Consider the following 19,276-nt stretch of genomic DNA (forward strand, 5'->3'; position numbering starts at 1 on the left):
CTACAAAAGGGGGGGGGGGGGGTAGAATTGGATCAGCAAATCCACAGGATGGCTTTGGAAAATGTGAAGGATGGCATAAATTTTAAAACTTTATTTGCACAAGTTTTAAAGCTTTAGCTAACAAAAGACCTACCCTGTGGCCATTCAAACCACACCAAAGTAATTAAGTAACAGACAAACAATTACATGTCAAATATTTTCCTGTTTTGTTTGTTTTTCCACTATTTACTACAGAGATTTCTTTTTTCTTTTTTTCAACAATGGGTCCACATTTTTTGTGAATTGATAAAATCTTTGTTTTATAATCACAGGATAACCTGGACAGTTTTTTCGCTGTAATTTTAGACTATATGTAAAATTAATATTTGTTTCTTACAATTTAGGTCCAAGAGTCATTCCACCACATTTCTTTCATGTACTAGCATTTTGTTATCATGTAGAAAATGAGACATACAGTTGAAATTGCCCCCTTTTTTATATTCAGAGATTAAATATGTAGGTTAACTTCCCAACTTTAACTCCCCATATTAGCAGAATGGGGAGTTTCACTGGTCCGGCCAGCTTTAGATGTGTATGTAGGTCACGATGTAAAATGAGTTTGACATCCCTGAGCTACTGTAAAATCAACAATCATTTATAGGCAGATTTATGACACTTTGTAAGCTGATGGGCTTTACAGCTCAGTTAGTCAGCATCGGAAGTTTACAAGACACCACAGTCCTGTAAAGTGGAGAACTAAATGCCCCCAAGGTAGTGGTTTAGAGAGAGGTTGAATGTGTGATGATGGAAAGAGGTGACAGACAGTAAGAGATACTTCTCCGCTTACAGATACTGATGAACTTGGTGCGTTTGTGCAGTATCCAGAGGAGGGAACAGATGCCACCGACCACCTTCGTCCGTCTGCCCTGCTAAAAAACACACACACAAACAAGCACACATAAATAACAAGCTGCTCAGTGGAGGCTCATATGAAAAACTTTACATCCTGTTGACTCATTCCAATCTTCAAAGCCTAAAAAGGCCAACAGACAACATTTGATGTTTGAGTCTTTGCAAGAAGAAGAAACAGCAATTAGTTATTTTCTTACCTTTCAGTCCGGGCCAGTTGACTACGCAGATGCAAAAAAAGGGAATGGAGGCGAGAGATGCAGATAGAAAGAAGGGGCGAATGGAGGCATGAAGTGAGAGAGAAAATAAACACTGTTTAATGACAGTGACAGATTAAGTCTGCCTGTCAAAGTCACAGTCCTGTTAGTCTGACAGAACTCCCCGCCAGTGGCTGTTTGCTGTTTCTGAACACCTGCCAAGCTGCTATCATACTGCAGCATTGAGGCCTACAGACAGTTTCTCACTATGCACACAGACACACAATGCACTCATTAACACTGCAGAAAACCTAAACCTTTCTCTACCAAATAAATAAATAAATAAATCTCCACTGTCCCAATAGTTTTCCATCCAATACACTCTGAGGAAGTGGCCCAGTTTCCTTCACGGAGTCAATCTGTGGCAACAAAAGATGGTCGAATGCAGTTTCTCTGAGAAACCAGCTCTTGGGGACATGTAGCTAAATTAGAGGTGACAGTGAAAATGAAGGGATCTGAGGGTTAGTGAGCTGTGTTACATGTATGGTTTCTTATCTATCCCTATCTGATATGTACAACATGTTGTATCATGTTGCTGTAAGAAGCCACTAATAAAGGCAAAGGTTTCAAATCAATACTGGAATCAATGGCTTAGTTGTGAAAGGAACAAAATAAATAAATCAGAGTGGACCAGAGCACTGGTCGTCCTTACTCTTCAAGGCTACTCCACGTTCACATGAAAAAAATAACTGCACCAAAAGCAGAGCTACGAAGCTTTTGTGAATAACAAATAAACCCAGTGGAGCTGTCAAAAGTGCAGTCACAGCATCTGTCTACACTCTGGCAGCTTAAAAATGTCAATAAATTTAGATGAGCTGCACAAGGCAGTCCTCTAAGAAGACTTCCCCTCTGCATCCCTGAGCTCTATGGTGCAATATGGCATACTGCACTGCAGCTTAACTCATGACATTTGGGACAGTCGGTCATCACATACATTTAAACTACAGTGTTCTTGAAAATCCTACATTCAAGTATACATGTTGCTGCTCCTTACTAAAGCCTTCTTAGAGACAGGCTACCACACTATTTTCCGCTGCTGACTGAGGAAGCTGGTTGCAGCTAATGTTCCTCTAAATCCCAGCGAGTCTATAAACGGCACGCGTGATGAGAAGGCAAGCTCTGCAGTTTTCTTCCATTATCACAGCAGCCCTGAGTAATGAGTGCGCGCACCAACTCGCCTCCTTAATTGGGTTGACAAATGCCAAGACCCACGTCCAGTAAGTGAGTGACCCTGGGGGCTTTCAGCTGGTCAGACATGGTTCTCCACTGCCTCGATTTGAGGGGCAAAGGGAACAAGCCAGTGCATGTTCAGTTTGCGTGCACACAGTTTCCACCGAACCAAAGATCCCTTGGTTATTTTTTCTGATTTAATTTTTAGTCAAAGCGGGCCAAGAATAAAAATAAACTTTCACTGACTACATATCTCTCTTTTTTTTTTTATCTAATTTGCTGCCATTTCACTCCATTAAAGTACTTTTCATTGCAATATGTCTGTTTTAGTCATTTTCCACTTGATATTACTACGGAAAAGAAACTACTGCAATAATGTGCCTGGTTTAAACCAAGACTATATTAAAAAGCATTTCATTTAATTCTTACCTGCGGGCAAACTGGAAATTGGCAGAAGAGCTAGCAGAGACATTTCTGGGGCTTTCTGAAGGACTGCTACCAGCTGAGGAAACAAAACAAAACAAAATTTTTGAAAATTGAGAGGAAGCTGAAGGAATCCAAGCATATTCCTAAATGCAGAATAACTGGACTGGCTTCCTAATGTTTTACACTATCAGTGTGCAACGGTCAACTTTGCAGATGGTTTTCCTTTACAAGTTCAAACTGAAACAATCAAATATTTTAATGACAGTGATGCATACACACAAAGTTATCTAGGGCCCTTCCTGTCCTGTCCTAATCAAAGAAGGATTGTGTCAACAGACAGCAGGGGGTATTTGGTACAATCACACCATATTGCATACTGCTAAAAAGGTAATTAAAGGACTTCCACTGTCCCTGAGGACAAGTCACAAAAAAGGGGGATACACGGAATGACACTTTTTAAGTGGAGAGATCAAATGATGAGGAAGCCTAGAAGGGACTACATTAAAAATGATCACAAGGAAAAGCATTGTATGGCTTTTACACTCTACTGTGGGCACATTATGAGAAAGAAGGAAATAAAACAAAGCACCAGAGGTAAACTAGCGATTGCTTCATGACATACAGCATCAAAAAAAACTTGAGACTGATGATCCTACATGAGACAGGCAATCCTGTGCTCTCCTCAACATTCCACTCTCTGTAACTTCTCTGCTTCACACGCAATCAGCGGTGGCTAAATGCAGGAATTCTGATGAGCCAATCCAATAAACCCTGCACTGAGGCGAGCAGACAAACGGGTAAAACCGAAACACAAGTACCTGTGGCGAGTGGGAGAGGTGAAAGCGGTCGTGACAGCGTGGGCGATGGGGTCCCGACCGCCAAACTCCTTCTCTTGTTGTTACGGGAACTGTGAGTGGAAAACAGCAAACAGAAGAGAGTGATCATCTGTTTTATGCAGTGTTGTAACAAACATGATCCAAGCACACTTTGTTTATCAATCTGTGGGGGAAAAAAAAAATCAAACTCGATCAGCCTCTGAATTCATATTTTTTTGATGTGCTGACAATAGTAATGCCACTGTAATTATGTATATACATACAAAGCATGCATGACTACAAACATGTTGGCATGTAAATATATAAACAAACCAACTTGAGTGCAACTTCTTTCTTATGCATCAGCGCTAACTACACATTACCTGCTCTAATATTTAGAGGAATTAAACTTTTTGTTTTTCTTTTAGCCACTTCTAATCAGTAAATAATGTGAAGTCTGGATTGAGCAGTGTAGTACGATCCAATGACGTCTGAGAGTATTGTCATGTGAGATAAGGGAAATATATTACTTATCAGTACCACTGGCAGAGCCTGATTAGACAATAAGAACTTTGGAAAGCTGTTTTATCATGATGGAAATAAATAAAATGGTCCAAGTGACCCCTGATATAATTGAGCAGGCCATGACACACCGTCCACATGTTTGTACTTCGGTCTTTGTGAGCTGTGAAGTGTTGTTTCACTTCTGCTGGTATTTTTGAAGCTGGTCTGTGTTGTTTGTCCTGATCGGTTTTTTGGTTTCAATTTACAAACAGTGTTTCTTCTAATTTGCATATATTTGTAGAGTTTAAAATGCTCTTTTGATGCAGCTTTTGGAGTAAAGCAAACAACCTAATGCCTTTTTGGCTTACCAGTCCAAGTATAACATTACTTTAGAGTACCAGTGTTATCTTGTCCATTTCCTGTATGTTTGTATTTGGTGCCTGCAGGTTTCTGCACGCAGGTGTTAACTCCATGTTTTCATTAAGATTACAGTTTTGGCTTCTTTTCAGTTTTCTTTGTTCCCCCCCGTTTGTGATCTCAATGCTTTCTGTTTCATGTCGGTAAAGTAGATCCTGTCTCCCTTTCCTTCTGGCAGTGACCTAAAATAATTGAGGGGCTGAGACGACAACAAAGCCTGACATTTCTGGGTCGGTGCAAAGGCAGATTCACAAACTATATGGCCCCTCAACCCATAAAGACTCAAAGTGCCACAGAAACAGAAGGATGAGAGGGTCAACGTGTGCCAAGAGTTGGGCTTCAAAGTGTATACAGTACATCTCCAACCACAGAAACACTGTGAAGGTTCGCTTTTTTGCTCCTGTTAAAAAAAATAAACATCAGCAAAAACACTCCAGAACCTGTGCCGAAAGATATGAGATAAGATAAGATAGAACTTTATTAATCCCTCGGGTGGGTTCCTCTGGGAAATTCGACATGAGAGCACCACTGTATCACACTGGCACACCACGTGAGCGCTTCATCAACAGCTAGCAGTCATAAGACGACTGATATTTGGGACTAACAATAATGGTTTGTATGGATCTTGCAGGAAGACATGAAACATGATGAATGTAGGCCACTGAAACAGTCCTGCGTGTTAACTATGTCTGCTGCATTTGTTAACTGAAGCCAATTTCATCAGCTCACTGTGGTGGATCGGCCACATCACTGATTGATGCATGACCCCCCAACTACATGGAAAGAGTGGATAGTTTGACATTCCACAGATAGCCTATGTTTCAGCGTGCTAATGGCTTCTTCTTCTGAAGCTTCACTCAATAGCAGTACATTTACATTTTTAAATCCTGCAATATAAACTGCAGCTCTTGCGGTTTACACCACTGTAACAAAGGCAAATTGTGCCAGCAAACCAACAATTATGTGTTCAGATTATGACAAAGAGGTGAGAGGTAGAGACGCGACAATTTAAGATCACTATGAACTCACTGACTGCCAAAGACATATTGAGTGCATTAAGGGCTAAGACACCTTAAGAGCTGACTGGATTTATCTGATTGATGAAAGCACGTTTACAACACTACTGTCCCACTAACCGCATCAGTGCACCGATCAGCAGTGGGCCCTGGTGTCGCTTTATGCGACAGCTGGCAGCAGACAATGCAGCCTGCCCGCACACATACACACAACAGTCTACAATGGCCACGTTTCTCTGTCGGAAACAAAAACTAGGGCGGATGTAACCGACACATACAGTGCAATGCTGAGGGGCTATCACAGACCCTCCGGAGGGATCAGATGTCTGAGCTGTGAAGCGGCTATATTAGCAGACAGTCTGGAGGTTGCCATTAAGCGCCTTGAATCAAATAGCTCGAAATTACGACGTTCAACAAATTGCTGTTTCTCAGAGACTGAACGGCACAGCCGATGACAAACATACAACCCCCCCCCCCCCCCCCCCAGACGTTTTGCAGCAGTTTGGTCGAGGCTAATTAACATTCGTCTCCATTTTCAAGGATAATTTTCTAGTTAGAAACAGGCTTTAGGTTTTGTTACCTTTTCGATCTTTTCATCATGGCCCCGGTCACAAAACTAGTTTTGTAGCTCGGCAGCACGGTCCAGTAGTAGTTTTGATCAGACATGTTGGAGGTGACCGCTAAATCCGATCCGATATGAGAATTAGTATACTGTCGTTAAAGAGGGGGCATCGCGGTAAACAGTCTCCCCTGTCGATTTAGGCTAGTACGTCGACTCCAAAGGCACAAACTCCTTTCTGCTTCTTCGATACAGACTGACCCCAGACCCCGGGCAGGGCAGCTCGGCGGTGCTAGCAACTGCGACGGCCATGGTCACGCTGCTCCTTTTCAATGTCATCAGTAAAATTTTCGAGACAACCTGTCTCCCACGAGGTGCAACATTATCGACCGATAACTAGCTTCGACAAAACGTAAAGCGTTATTCTGGAGACAGAAACTTTCAACCACAGCAACGTCTCTGCCGCAACGCGCAGCCGCATCGCCGCGCGCCAGCAGGAGGAGGGATTTCTGATGCTTTCATGTCCTGTCGGAAATACTGGTTTAAAACGCTATGACACAAATAATCCATCCGGTACAAAAATCTAAGATTTTCAACGATAAATCTTTTTTTCCCTGTTCTTTTTAATTCTTCTCTTTTATTTTTTTTAATAGAAACAATAAATATAACATTTGACAAGAAGTTATATCAAAATTAGAAAGACTATTTTCAGAGCGTCCGATAGTCTTGAAGGTAACATTTTTTCAATAGAGATTATAGGGATGCTCGCGACTTTTATTGATTTCAAAGCCTATATAAAACAATGGTTCGGAGAGTTTAAGTCTTTTTTCTTACGTTTTAAAATACAGGTATTAACTGTGATAAATATATTAAATTAACTTCTTTACACACACACACACACACACACACACACACACACACACGCACACACACACTGTGCCCAACGAGAGAGTGCTCATTTTTGTCCTGTATAAGGTTAATACAGCAATATATGCATATAGATGTATATTAGAAGACAGAAAAGCCTTAATGAAATCACCTGACTTGGCCAACAGATATCAGAGACAATGGGATACAAAGGATTTTATTGCACAAACATAACTTTGTCTCACAACACTATACTGGCAGTGGGACAAGTGTAGGTAAGCAGCACAAACACATGTAGCTTCTAAAGATCTTTGAAACTGTCAGCTGAGATGAATACATATTATTCAGTGATTCTGATATTTCCTTTCATTCCCAGCTATTGAAACTATCTTGGCTTCAGCTCTAGCCCATTCCAGGGAAAGTCCCTGGACAAGTTGGAGTCACATGTATTTATTTATTTATTTTTAACCAGAACGGCTTCTGTTTGGCAACAAATTCTCAGGTAACTTTCTTCATGCACTCCAATGTATCACTGCTGTTCTACTCCTAATGTCTGAAATGAGCTGTAACGATGATCTAATAACGTAGGAATTTTGTGCAGGCTACACATTTGGCAAAAAAATAAATAAACAGTCACAACTAAGCAGTTACCTGTTAGATCTTCCTCAGCTTGCTCGCTCAGTTCAGCTAATAATATACAATGATATAGGCACTAGGATGTTAAATCAACTCTAGCACTAAATACAAAAGCAGATTCAAAGCCTGGATTCTTTCAGTAAAAGAAGAAGCGGCTTAATTTATTCTCTCACACTGAGACCTACAATGTCTCCCACTCTCTTCCTCTGTTTTCCCCCTCCTAACATTTACATAAAACCAGTCTTGGGCAGTGAGCCTGCTCTATCTTTCAGCCAAATTTCTTAGGTGCTTTAAGAAGTTCCTGCACTTCAGGATGTGAAGAAGTAAATGTTTACCGTCAGGAAAAGCAGCATGCATGCACAATAAAGCCCACATGTGACAGACAACTGACTGGCCTGGTTTGAGGCACAAAAAAGGTGCAAAGGGGGACAAAGAGCGAAAGATGCACAGAATTGCCCAGATGACATACTTACAGATTTCCCCTACGAGGAAGACTCAGTTCTTTCTATAAGAGAAGAGGGAAAGGCTGAATTAAGAAAAATGTGATGGTGGTGGTGGGGACATCTTCCACCTTTGCTCTGAAATCACTGGCATCATCTTAAAGGTCTTCTTTTGCTGTCAAGGAGGACACCTATCATTTTGAATACACTGCTATGAATTACATTTCATGCTTACAGTCACAAGGTGCTAATAATAACGCTGCAGTTTTTCCTGGTGGCCTTGTTCTGTGTCACTCCTGTTTATTTTTTCATCGGCACTATGTAAATATCATTAGCTGCTGAATGGCCTAGTTTCTGGCGATGACAAGTGGGCCTTGTAGCCATTTAATTGCAAATCCTCGGTCCGTGAGTTTCAGCTAAGAGGACTGTAAAACTGCTCTTGCCAGTCAGGATTTGAAGGGTGGCACCATGTCACACTGCGAGAGTCTGTGCACAGAATTTGAGACTACCTGCACTTGTTTCATTACCTCCAGTGGTCTGAAAATTGAGAAAGTGACTATGAAGATGGTTTTAAAAAAGGGAGAACTGTGCACTGAAACAGCATTTCCACCATGACCGTTATTTTCATTGTAACTGCATCGCTCCACTCCATCGAAATTCAATGAATGCAAGGTGGGAAAAGGCTAGTTACTATAAACAGAGACAAGGGAATGGGAACACCCAGTTTGGACTGATGATCAGTGTTACCGCCTCAACAGACCCTGGGTGGAAACAATGCAGCTTTGCCTACTAAATGAATTCAGAAAATACAGACATTAATGGAGCAAAAACAAACACTTAATTATTCTGTGAACATCTCAAATGAACATGGCACCCAGGAGAAGATGTTTCTGACAGTCTTCCAGGAACCATTGGCTTTTGTGCTCCAGATCACCAAGGCAACCAGATTGTCCAAAGCACACAGAAAGAGCTCCAAAATAAACACATAGCTAAGTAGTAGTGAGGTCAGGTCTGATATACACACCTTACATTCATAAAATTTATTATGTGTCCCCGTTGCTGCGGTTCGTGGGACTCCACCTTTTCTGAAAGGATGCCCACAGGGCATGGGGTAGATGCTCAGTGCACATAATATTTTCTAACGATGCCACATAATCTAATCAATAAAGCACAGATCTAAAGAGCAACGGTGAAAGTTTTGGGGTTTTTTTTTAAATGAAAAATAAGCTGACGCCACATAAGCCACGCTGACATCAATTCCTTGCATCGTCGGCAAATGGCTCATCACTTTGAGCTAATCTCGTTTCCCTAGAAACAACCACAACCGCGCGCTGTCATGACAGCCAGCCTCCGTTTACCTGTAGACCGCGGCGTCTCAGGATATTCGGCTCATCCATCACTGAAGACAACGAAAGCACACGGCGGATCCCCGGTCAGTCAGCCCATTCCTGCGCTCCGTTCTCTCCCCGGGAGCGTTGGATACACTCCTCCTCCCTCCTGCTGTTGCTGCTTCTACTGCACCACCATCAACACCTCCTCCTACTCCTCCCCCTTCTCCTCCCATGCACGACCTACCACAAAAGGTGGCCACCACCAGTCCTCCAGTCAGCTGATCACCTGACCAGGAAGAGATGCAGCGTGTTAACCTTATTAATGAAGAGAGGGGTTGGCGCTTTGACCTTCTTATCGACGTTCTATCATCTAGTTGTCAAAAAGCTGACCGCCTTACTGTCTGTAGCTAAATGGCCTTTTTTTTTAACCCCTAAGAACCCAAGACCTCCCACCCCCATAAATAAAACAAAACAAAACAAAAAAAACCAATTCATGAATATTCAACACAGGTGTGAAACAGACACCTTTCTTCATTGCCACCAAAATTCCCATGAAACACTCGCACTCCATTCATTTCCGCATGCTGCCATCCACGCAGGATGTTTCTCGTGAGCTTGTGAAAAAAGAAAAAAAAAACCCATCATGCCAAATAACAGCTTGTGCCTGGAGGAATCATGCTTTAACAGTGAGAGGATGCGCAACAACCGAGCTCTCAAGTCAAGCTGAACAGCGGGGACTGATCTGTGCCTGTCACGCAGTGACACTATGATGTTTTTGTTTTGGGGTTTGTTTGTTTTGTTTTTTTCATAAAACAATGGTCGATCTCTTCTCCTGTGATGTAACACGTGAGTTTACATAAGGGGAGGGGATGTGAACCCTTCCTTGTTCTCCCGTGAAATTCACTGTTGATTTGAAACAGCTAAAGTGGAAACTTACTGTGTCAGAATAAAGTTTTGGGTTTTTTCAGCTGAGTGACTGAATACAGTGACTCAGTTTATCACACTGGTGTGTTGTTTTGTCTTTGTGTGACTGCTTTACGGAGGGAAGGTGTGAAACACTTGACTAAAACATATCCACATTTTTTCATATTTGTTCGAAACAGCTTTTTATGAAAAGTGAAAAGTGTTTCAGACTTTTTGTGGCAGATTTAAAGCATTAGACCTTTGAATTAAATATTTTGAAATTGTTTCCTCATGTTCTCTGTATAGGTCTTTGACTTCAAACCTCTGCGGCCAGTCAGCCATGGTGATCACAGACAAACAGTAATGTGTTTGGGTTTTCTGTTTGCCTTTCTTTAAATCTGTTCTCTTCGGCAAACAAGACTACAGCCCAAGCACACCATAATCCTACAAGGAAGTGATTTCCAACCATGAGACACTGAAGATGGGTGGATTCCCCCTGTGACGCTCGGCCTGCTGTTGTATTCACCTGATTCATTTTTCTTTGAATCTAATTTAACTGGAAACAGACAGAATCCCTATTGTGCATCGGCCTGTTGTCAAGACTGACCGTGAAAGCGTTTGGAGCTCCGCTGAAGTCATCTTTTTACTACCGCACCAGTCGTCCGTGTCTCTTTTTACTCAGTCTAAGTTTATTTTTGTTCACTGAAAAGGAAAGGTAAAGAGGAAGAGATAAAACTCCCCGTACAATTGTGAAGTTTGGTAGTTACTTCTCAGTTTAGAGATGAAATCACAGACATGTTAGATATAGAAAATATTTCACATCTGGAACAGAAAGCATTTCTGTATTATTGGTCTGTCTCAACCTTGGGTTCAGGTTTATGCTAAAAATTGCGTCCTTCTCCTGACCAAATACAGCCTCACTTAGCTAATTAAATTCTGTAGTGTAGCTTTACGATCACGAGGGGGCGCCACGGTGCAATAAGTCAATGCGCAAGCTGTCTGAACTTGAAAACGTCACCTCGTTATCTTATGGGAATGGTTTCAGTTACAGATATGATTGTTAGGCAACCGTCGCTCAGGGGGTTGAGGAAGCGTATCTGTAACCGGAAGGTTGCCGGTTCGATCCCTGGGCAAGGTTGCCAGTTCGATCCCTCTCTGTCCTGGTCGTTGTGTCCTTGGGCAAGACACTTTACCCTACTTTACGGCCAAAGGGGCCGATGGCGCGATATCCAGCCTCGCCTCTGTCAGTCTGCCCCAGTGCAGCTGTGGCTACAAGCTGTGGAAGGCAAGCTAAGGTTGTGTGAATGCGAGAGTGAATGAATAGTGGCATTGTAAAGCGCTTTGGGTGCCTTGAAAAGCGCTATATAAATCCAATCCATTATTATTATTAATGTCATAAATCGTGTCAATGAAATATTAACATGATTTATTTATATTTTAAATTAAAATCTATCTATCTATATGATCCACTGTCACGTTGTTTCTGAAAACTTTTTCAAACAAAAACACGTATGACATGGGTGCAGTTCAATCGAAATGACTGCTGAATTGAAAGTTTCTGTGCCTGGAGGGTTTGTAAAACATATAAAAATACATATTATGTATCTATATATATATGTAGCTATATAAAACAGCTGTATATCGTACTGAGAGTGAATTTCATCATATGCACTCACAGCTCGAACCTGATGCCCAGACGTGATGCAACGTGTCATCAGACACATATGTGTGTGTATATATATATATCACACAGAAGGACACACATACTTATACATCATTTTAGTCTTGTCTGATGACACTTTGCATCAGGTCTGGGCAGTGTGTGAGATGACATTCACTGTCAGTACTCTGAAACTCCTCAGTCATGCTGACAAAATGAGTCAGAGGGTTTTTTCCTATCTCACTTAACAATAGATGAAGACCGACAGAGAAGACTGTAAACATTTAATGACAGATTAAACCAGGGTGTCAGTTCAGCGTGAGTCACTTTACACCTTTCACTCGCTTTCATCCGGCAAAAACTCACCTGGGAAAGCACATGATTGTTTCATCACCTTGGTGACTCACTGTTTACAGATTCGCACACATCTCTGCAATTATAAGGGTGGGGAGAATGCTTGGCAGTGCACTGACCCTTATTACTGACCAAAGTGAGACTTATACGTGCTGATAAGGTCTTGGCAGAGCTTCATGATGTATTTGTTTACTTCTTTAGTCTGTCCTATCAATCATCAGTGACGGAAACTGCAGCATTTTTGCTCTCTTGTTCAGCACAGGGGACAGAAGAGGCTGAGATCAGATATGCAGATCCATTTCGTGCTAAAATACACATTTAAGCTTAGGTCTATTGTGTGACCACATGATTGCTGTCATGGCAGATTAAGAAAGTTCCCTGTTTTGACATTGATTACCTCTTTGTTCTTTTATCTGTCTTCTATCTAACCTTGAGACATTTACTCTGTAGGGTGCTCAACATTAAGAGCCTTGATATAGACGTAATAAACTGTCTCCCTTTGTTTATTTTTTTTATTATCTTTGCCAGAAAATGGCCAGCCCGCTTACACATGTTAGGTGAATCTCTCATCAGTTGGAACTTGCTTTTGACCTTTGACTGTACTGGGCACAGCTGCATTGGAAACATTTAGACACAGACTGGTGAGGGTCATTAAACTATCACATGCATAACTCTGTTGGACTTCTTCGAAGTGGTCCGTGTGGATCATTTATTTGCGAAAAGTAATGAATAACTGGAAATTCAAATGCTTCATCATGCTGAGGTGGACGTAACCAAATCTTATCCCAAAATCTCTTCATCCCATTTCTGCTGTCGCCTCCTTCTGTGTGTTGATAAAAACAAAAAAACTTGCAAACGATTAAAAATTTTCTTTCTTACATTTCTGATGTTATAGTTGACATCTTGTTGTCACATAACACAAAATGCTACCATATTATGACATATGGCTCTGGATGAGCCCATCACAGGCTCACCTGACCAAACAGGGGTGTGGCAACACAGGAGCACTATAAATGAAGGCATGCCAGGAATTTAGTTCATAGCATAGGCAAACCTTATCCATTGACTGCTGCTGCTCTCACAAATCAGACCTACCCGGCTGGCTCACCATGTGCATCTCCCACACGATTCTCCCACTCGTCACCTGCACGCTGCTGCTCCTCGCCTCCACCTCAGGGGAAGGCCAGCTTCACAAGGCCCACGAAAACACACCTGATATGGAGAGCATGGACAGCCAGGCAGTTCTGCTTCTGGAGGCTGTGAAGACAGGGATCCTCAGCTCTTTGGGTATGGACGTGGAGCCCAGACTGACCCAAAAGGCCTCGAAAAAGGAGCTTAGGGAGATGTATCAGCTCTACAGGAGAAAAATAAGGGAGATAAGAGGAAATTCCAGCCAGCCAATGGGGGAAAACTCGCAATCCACCATGTCCACTGTGCTCTTTCCAGGTACAGATGAGAACTCTGTTAGACGGGGCCGCCCACTTGAGCTGCTGTAATAGTGATGTGAAAAGCCAGGTTAGAAAGTTTGATTACAAGAAGAAGACTGAGGCTTTATTATAGTATAGGTTTAACACTGTGTACTTGCAAAACCTGCTATAGTGATGTGGTTATGAATACTACGAATAATATCTTTCCTAATAGTTCACATTCCTGATAAAGGCTGATGTAGCTTAAAATAGAATCTATAGTCATGAAACTGTGGTGTAAAAAAGCAAACACATTCCTGCAAGCTTTTAGAAATCATGAGCGTGACAGGCACACCTTATACACAATGCTTTACTTTGAGGATACTTTATTAGTGTTATCAATAACAACCAATTACAAGAGTTTCATAAAGAATTTATGCAATACTCTTTTATTTCCCCCTTCCCAATTATTCTATGACACAATGCTAATGATCAAAGGATGTAAACAACTTTGTTTCTAATTTTCTTTGTTGTTTTTTGTGTGTGTTTTTCTTTAGTTTCACCAGTTATAGCGCTTCGGAGGGGTTCACGGTCAGGTCCAAGCATGCGGTGGTACAGAGCTGTTTTCCAAAAGAATACGAATATTCAGAATGACTTGACTGTAGCTCGAGCAGAGCTGAAGATTTCCAGACAGGTTCTGGGTAAACTCACTTCAGTCAGGCCTGAAGCAAGGGAGGAGATTAAAATTAAAGTCAATGGGGGAAAGCCAGCAGTGTGGCCGGCTGCCTGGACTGACTCTGTAGCCCAAACTAATATCTCAAACATTCAAGATGCGTACCTGGACATCATCCCAGAGGTAGAGAAGTGGTTCAAGACTAATGGGAAGCCACTGGTTGTGGATGTAGGGGTGGCTAACAGAGGGGCCCTCAAGCCGATCTTTTCTCTGGAATTAGACCTCACACAAGCCAACCCCGCGCAGAGGACGAGGCAGCGTCGCTCCAACAAGGAAGATGACTGTGCTGAACCAGGATGGTGCTGCCGGAAGTCAGTCACCGTGTCCTTCGAAGACATCGGCTGGACAGACTGGGTTGTAGCCCCAGTCGAATACACCATGCATTTTTGCGACGGCACCTGCCCCCACAACTACAAGCCGGCAAGCATGCACACTCAGGTCAAGTCTCGGCTGCACCAGATCACCAAAGGAGGGACACCTCATCCCTGTTGCGTGCCGGCAGCCTACGAGCCCATGGTCCTCATGCACTACGACAGCAGGGGAAAATTGACACTGACTACTTTCACTGACTTTATTGTCAGTAAATGTTACTGTGCCTGAGGAGAAAATGCAACCAACCACTTCTTCAAAATTTAAAGAAGTGTATTTTCTGGAGTGTGTTGTCTTTTTTTTTTTAAGCGTTACATACACAAAAACACAAAAAACAAAGGTTTTCAATGAGTATTAACGAAGCAATTACATTTAAAATCAGAGTTATGCATTAGTTTAAAAAGCAAAAATACCTGTGCTTGTAAACATTTTCTATTAGTTATTTATTTAAGTCTATTTATGGTACTGTTTGTGTTGCCTTGTTTTTGATTTGTTACATCATTATTTAGTACTATTTAATATTTAATTGCACTGGATTGTCTGATTCTGTGAGTTTCTTTTTTTTTGTATTTTGGTTGATGTCTTATACATTTCCGTTCATATGGAAATACCAAATGCTGAACTGCTGCACTTAAAGTTGTGATAATAAAATATGTTTTCTTACAATATTTCCTTGTCTACGAGCCTTTAAACACACACTGTAACACCTTGCCTCCACTGTAAAAGAGTGCAGCTACTTAACCAGCCTGTCTGAAGTCCAGATCTCTCTTCTAGCGAAGGCAGTTGGCAAGTTATGAAATGAAAAAAAGAAGAAGGTGAAATCCTAGGAGAAAACACTTGGCATTTGGAAAGTAAGGCAGCTGGGTGTCTCAGTTCCCAGCCACCTGTTTAAAGCAGAACTGATGCAACACGGGGGCAAACATGCCCCTGCTACAAAATGTCAAACTGATAATGTAGTATGCAAGTCGTACAAATAACAAAGTATAATAGAAAAAAAAATACCAACAAAAGCTTTCTAAATCAGCCTTGGCTCGGATAGCTCACGGGTAAAATTCAAAGGGTTTTGTCAGTGGAGCTAGTCACTAGTAATCCCTCCTTAGGCTCACAAGGTCCAGCCACGATGATGTCACTCTGTTAGCACTGAGCAAGGGCCGCCCTTTGGCACCCGCACCACACAAGTGTGCGGGGGCTGCCTCACTGAAGGCTTTTGTCTAGGCTTGTCTTCACAGCGGTCAGGATGAAAGAAAAGGGAGCAGGGCTTGTCAAAGAGGTGTATTTACATTAGAAAAGATAAAAGATGAAATAGAAAGATAATATTAAAAAAAAGACATCATCTCTTTTCTTTTATAGGCCAAAGGTGTTGACAGTCTCAACATCAAAATATCACAAAAAGCGTTTGAAGTGATTGAATAACCACGCAAGTAATGTAATCACTATTCACTATAAGTGAAAACTATGGAAAACTACCGTTTAGTCATATGTTGTCCATCAACTTAATGATCTGGAGGTCAGTGGATTATGTTTTTTATTTACATTTTAAACTGCAGCCAAACTTCTTCTTCTTCTTTCTTTTTTTTTGGCAGAAGGAGTTGTTACAACACTATCAGGTACTAACCTGAAGTGGCTGATAGTGTCAGGTCAAGGCGTGCCAGAGAAATCAGGCTGTAAAGAAGAGATAGTCTCCTTAATGACCTTGGCGCTGTGTTTAGTATCATCTTGTTAAACAACATAAGGGATATATATATATATATATATATATATATATATATATATATATATATATATATATATATATATATTAGGGGTGCAATGATACACAAACTTCACGGTTCGGTTCGGTTCGATACTTTGGTGTCACGGTTCGATATTTTTTCCATACAAAAAAAATGTTCATGCCTTTTTAATTTGTCATTTATTAAAATTATAAATATATATTTTAACTCAAAAGTACAGTTTTTAAATTTAACCCTAACCTTTGTGCGTGTTTTTTATTTTGACAGCGAATGCGCACCACTTATGTGCACCCCTGGTTATATAGCTCATCATATCGCAGCCACAGAAATTCTTTTGTCCATGAAACCATAAAGCTGCACTTTCTTTTTGCCTTATAGTCTGATTTGTCATAACTTTTCCGTTTTGTGGTAAGCTTTTCTTTGGTTGTCACTTCTTCACCCTGACCTGTCTTATTTAAATAAATGATAAATGGCCTGTATTTATATAGCGCTTTACTAGTCCCTAAGGACCCCAAAGCGCTTTACATATCCAGTCATCCACCCATTCACACACTGGTGATGGTAAGCTACATTGTAGCCACAGCTGCCCTGGGGCGCACTGACAGAGGCGAGGCTGCCGAACACTGGCGCTACCAGGCCCTCTGACCACCACCAGTAGGCAACGGGTGAAGTGTCTTGCCCAAGGACACAACGACCGAGACTGTCCCAGCCGGGGCTCGAACCGGCAACCTTCCGATTACAGGGCGAACTCCCAACTCTTGAGCCACGATCGCCCGATTTTTTTGGCTCAGCAGAACTAAAGTATATATCCTGCTGGTTTTACACACGCACTCACATAAGCTCAGCGATTCTCTGCGCGATCAACCTCTCACATGTTTAAGCTGCGGGAGATTTCACTTGTCATGTTTGCTAGTAAGCTAACGATTAATAAGACGATGTCAGAGGAATTGGTGCGCAAATTATCATCACTCACCAATCAGTGCTGTTGCTCTCTAACACAGTTCGTGCAATTGCAAAGTGAAAGCAAAAAACAAGCGCAAATTCAAACGCGATTTCAATATGTCACATATTGACAGTGGATCACCGATGCCAATGACATAATTACCCAGCTACATTTCCGAAAGAATGCAAAAGCATTGACATATATTTTCCTTCCTACAATAGCCCGACGGGCAGGGCAGAGATAGATTTTGGTAGCCCGACTGGAAAAATCGCTAGCCCCGGGACGTCGGGCTAGCGATTTTGCGAGCCCTGTATCTGATTGAGGAATCACTCATCTTTGGAAAAGAGAGTTTATTACAGAGAAATGGCTCTTTCCAAAATAAAAGCTATACTATCCGCTTCTTCTGGGCTATATTCTTAGCAGCATATTAAACATATCAGGTCCCCATAAGGAGAATCATGTGCTAACGCTGTCTAAATGACTCGGGTAAATTTGTAGCATGCATGCTTGTTGTTTTTGTCTGCTTCCACTTGTCTTTGCACTAGGATGATGTCAGAGTAAATGTGCAGTCATATTCGTTGTGTTCCCACTAGTGCTGTCAGCGTAAATCTCGTTGAAATGACCTTAACGCCACAACACGGCAAATCTCCTTAATGAGCTACCCCTGATCGCCCGTGCATGGGGCTGGACAGCCAACACCTTAAGGAGCTAACTGCGCTAACACACTAGTTCCCACCCATGTAATTGAGCATTGCTGGCACATCCAACATACTGTTTTACTTTAGTCCATGACTCGCTTACCTTCAGGGTCATACGCAGTGTTGGGACTAACATGTTATTAAGTAACGCGTTACAGTAACTACGTTATTATTGTGGTAACGAGCACGGTAACTAGTTATTATGCCAAAACCGGGAACGTGTTACTCGTTACTGGGATTTAAATAGGCTCGTTATTCGTTACTTCATGTGGTGGCTATCGCGGAGCTTCCACAGATTCAATAACATTAGCAAGTGGTGGAAGCCAGCAGGTGGATGAGAGAAAGGGAGGCAAGAGGAGAGACCCGAAGCGGCCGCTGGTCCGAGAGTGTCAGGTGAATTGAACTTCAGGTAAGAAGTTATAACCTGCAGTCCATCTGGGTCAGATATGAACCAAGTTTAGGTGGAGTTTATTTTCGTTATGTTGACTTTTTCCGTACTGCGTGCTAGCTAGCATGAGTTTCTATACAGCTGGGTGGTGCTATGTTACTGATGTTGAACTTTATTTTGTTCATAAGGTTAATTATTAGAGTTGCCAACCGTCCCGTAAAAACGGAATCGTCTCTATTCAGAAAATATTACGCGTTTCGTATTGAGGTGAAAAGGAACATTTTGTCCCGGACTTCAGCTACAATGAAAAAGACACAAAGCTGGATTTATTCTGTCTTTGCTGCAAAGCTGCCTCTTCTTCTCTCATCCTCTCCCCCTCCCTCTCCTGTTTCTACTTCAATCATGAAATTGATCAATGATCAGCTGATCGGCTTTTCTCTCTTATTTATTTATCGCCCACTTTGCACCAGAAAGAGGAAACCAGCGGATGTCTCGGTAAACAACAGCAGCAGTTTAAGCTTGATCAGCTGTTGTTAGAATTTATTTATTATTAATTTCTAGTATCAGCTGATGTTGGCTGGAGCCACAGCTGTAAACCTGCTGGTCATGATATCGGTTTGGTTATGTGGTGAGAGGGAAACATGAAAATGAAACCAGGAGATGTCCTTACTGAATCATCAGAGCTGTGATGGAGAAACAGGTTTACCTTTTAGTTAACATGAATGAGTTGAAGAGAAGTTATGAACTGTTTCTGAGAGACAAA

At 41.8% G+C, this 19,276-nt stretch overlaps 2 protein-coding genes across 7 annotated transcripts in view; one reads left to right on the plus strand and one right to left on the minus strand.

Annotated features, from left to right (window-relative positions):
- Window positions 1-10,510, minus strand: part of mast3a (microtubule associated serine/threonine kinase 3a) — a 31,502-nt gene extending 20,992 nt beyond the window's left edge. The window contains exons 1-6 of one of the 6 annotated variants that reach the window (XM_026148874.2): window positions 9,354-10,510; window positions 8,029-8,060; window positions 3,560-3,648; window positions 2,745-2,817; window positions 1,089-1,109; window positions 827-908 (exon numbers count right to left, since the gene is read on the minus strand). In XM_026148874.2, coding sequence (XP_026004659.2) covers window positions 827-908; window positions 1,089-1,109; window positions 2,745-2,817; window positions 3,560-3,648; window positions 8,029-8,060; window positions 9,354-9,392 — 336 coding nt within the window. In that variant the 5' untranslated portion in view covers window positions 9,393-10,510. Of the gene's footprint in view, window positions 1-826; window positions 909-1,088; window positions 1,110-2,744; window positions 2,818-3,559; window positions 3,649-6,073; window positions 6,727-8,028; window positions 8,061-9,353 lie in introns of those variants that run through there. The other 5 variants (XM_026148878.2, XM_026148873.2, XM_026148872.2 and 2 more) reach the window with 5 other exon arrangements.
- A 2,596-nt stretch (window positions 10,511-13,106) lies between these two features.
- On the plus strand, window positions 13,107-15,419 carry gdf15 (Growth differentiation factor-15). Its single transcript, XM_026150146.2, has 2 exons — window positions 13,107-13,689; window positions 14,207-15,419. Exons 1-2 carry the CDS (start codon window positions 13,353-13,355, stop codon window positions 14,980-14,982), a joined length of 1,113 nt encoding a protein of 370 aa, XP_026005931.1. The 5' UTR covers window positions 13,107-13,352; the 3' UTR covers window positions 14,983-15,419.
- The last annotated feature ends 3,857 nt before the right edge of the window (window positions 15,420-19,276 follow it).

Source organism: Astatotilapia calliptera, chromosome 18, assembly GCF_964374335.1.
Source record: "Astatotilapia calliptera chromosome 18, fAstCal68.1, whole genome shotgun sequence".
NCBI classification, from domain to species: domain Eukaryota; kingdom Metazoa; phylum Chordata; class Actinopteri; order Cichliformes; family Cichlidae; genus Astatotilapia; species Astatotilapia calliptera.

Bases quoted from the DNA above. Each gene is read 5' to 3' on its own strand.
- gdf15 (XM_026150146.2), top strand. From the start codon at position 13,353: ATGTGCATCTCCCACACGATTCTCCCACTCGTCACCTGCACGCTGCTG. The intron at 13,690-14,206 runs GTACAGATGAGA...GTTTTTCTTTAG, and splicing joins GTCCACTGTGCTCTTTCCAG to TTTCACCAGTTATAGCGCTT.